Source organism: Limulus polyphemus, unplaced genomic scaffold (assembly GCF_000517525.1).
Source record: "Limulus polyphemus unplaced genomic scaffold, Limulus_polyphemus-2.1.2 Scaffold2656, whole genome shotgun sequence".
Classification (NCBI taxonomy): domain Eukaryota; kingdom Metazoa; phylum Arthropoda; class Merostomata; order Xiphosura; family Limulidae; genus Limulus; species Limulus polyphemus.
Window position 1 is genome coordinate 105,508 of NW_013668266.1, and position 1,621 is coordinate 107,128.

Below are 1,621 nucleotides of genomic sequence, written 5' to 3' on the forward strand. Positions count from 1 at the left end.
TGTATTCATGTTATACTTGTACTCCAGATTTACTTTTTATGATAAAGTCTGTTTTGTGTTGTATTCATGTTATACTTGTACTCCAGATTTACTTTTTATGATAAAGTCTGTTTTGTGTTGTATTCATGTTTTTTTCCAGGTATTTTTTCTTGTAGTATCTCTCTCTAACAAGTAAAATATTAAGCTTCACTACCATTGCATGAAGAAACGTTGCAGCTGACAGCCTTTAACATTAGTGTTAACGATTGTATTTAGTTAATAATTTGAGTGTTAGATGATATATTAACATTTATTGTTTGATTCTTGTACCAACCATCAACAAGTTGTCATTTACAAGAACACGATATTTTGAAATTTATTAGTACCAAAATAAACCATATGAAGTTTTTTATTTTTTAACTTTTAGATGGCAGCCACTCTTCAAGTATATGTGGCTGAAGTTCTGCGTTCTCTTGTTCGAACTGAAAGAAACCAACAGGTCATGTGTGATGCTGGTTTTCCTTGTGAATTGTTAACTGTCTGTAAGTTAGCCTTAGAGAACGAAAGTCATCCGCTCCATGGAGCAATGCAATATATGCTTGAACGACTTGCAGCTCAAGCCCTTGAACCTAGGGATCTAAGGTAAACAAAGTCTTATGTTGTGTCATCTACTACTTGGCTTGCTTCGATGAAAACCATAGCAACTTAAAAACTAGTTCATTATCTTGACATAAAATTTACCAGTTTCCTTTAGTATGGTGTGTAGCTTTTGAAAAGGTTTTTTGTTGTACAAAACTTGAAGATAGCTTTGATATACGAAAACATTTGTTAGCTAAGTTCTTGCACAGATCTTAAAATAATACGTTTATAAATGGAGCCGATGTTTCCATTTATGAACGTTATATTTTAAGATCTGTGTAGCTTTTGTGTCTCATACAAGACACACTATGGAATACCTCAATGTTAGAATCTACATTTTTTTTCCATCTTAACTCTTTATGTGTTTTAATGCCTATATTTTGAATTTGGAGAGCTGCTATTTAGTTTTGTTTAAAAGTTTGACAAAGTATTTACAAAACTCAGTGTTTACATTTTTTATTTCTGCAGAATAATACAAATTTTTTCTTTGCCTTTTACTCCTGTATCAAAATAGTTTTTTGTTTTTCACTAAGCTGTTCATAATGCAGAATTATATTCTGTATTTAAGATTTGTTTCAAATTCTTGTAACAGCTGATTAGTTTGTACTAAAAGTTATGAAACGGAACAGTTGTTGTTCGATGATTGACTCGAGACAAATTATTCTGTTACTTCAAACGTGTTATTTGTAAACTGTGAATTAATATATTCTTGTATGTTTAGTTATTGTTGCTAGATTAATTTTACAAAATCTGGATCATTCATTACTTTGTCGGCATTTACACCAGACTTCACTGTGACTGTTGGTAGATTATTAGTGACAGCCTCAGTTAAATCATTCAAACAACCATTTTACAGTAGTCAATCATTTTACTGGTGCCGCACTAATAATCTACCAACAGTCACAGTGAAGTCTGGTGTAAATGCCGACAAAGTAATGAATGATCCAGATTTTGTAAAATTAATCTAGCAACAATAATTAAACATACAAGAATATACTAATTC

At 31.1% G+C, this 1,621-nt stretch overlaps 1 protein-coding gene across 1 annotated transcript in view; it reads left to right on the top strand.

The window, feature by feature from the left end:
- Nucleotides 1-1,621, top strand: part of LOC106467550 (WD repeat and FYVE domain-containing protein 3-like) — a 104,378-nt gene that overhangs the window by 40,461 nt on the left and 62,296 nt on the right. The window contains exon 19 of the mRNA XM_022395746.1: nt 407-621. Within this exon, the coding sequence (XP_022251454.1) occupies nt 407-621 (215 nt within the window). The remainder of the gene's footprint in view (nt 1-406; nt 622-1,621) is intronic.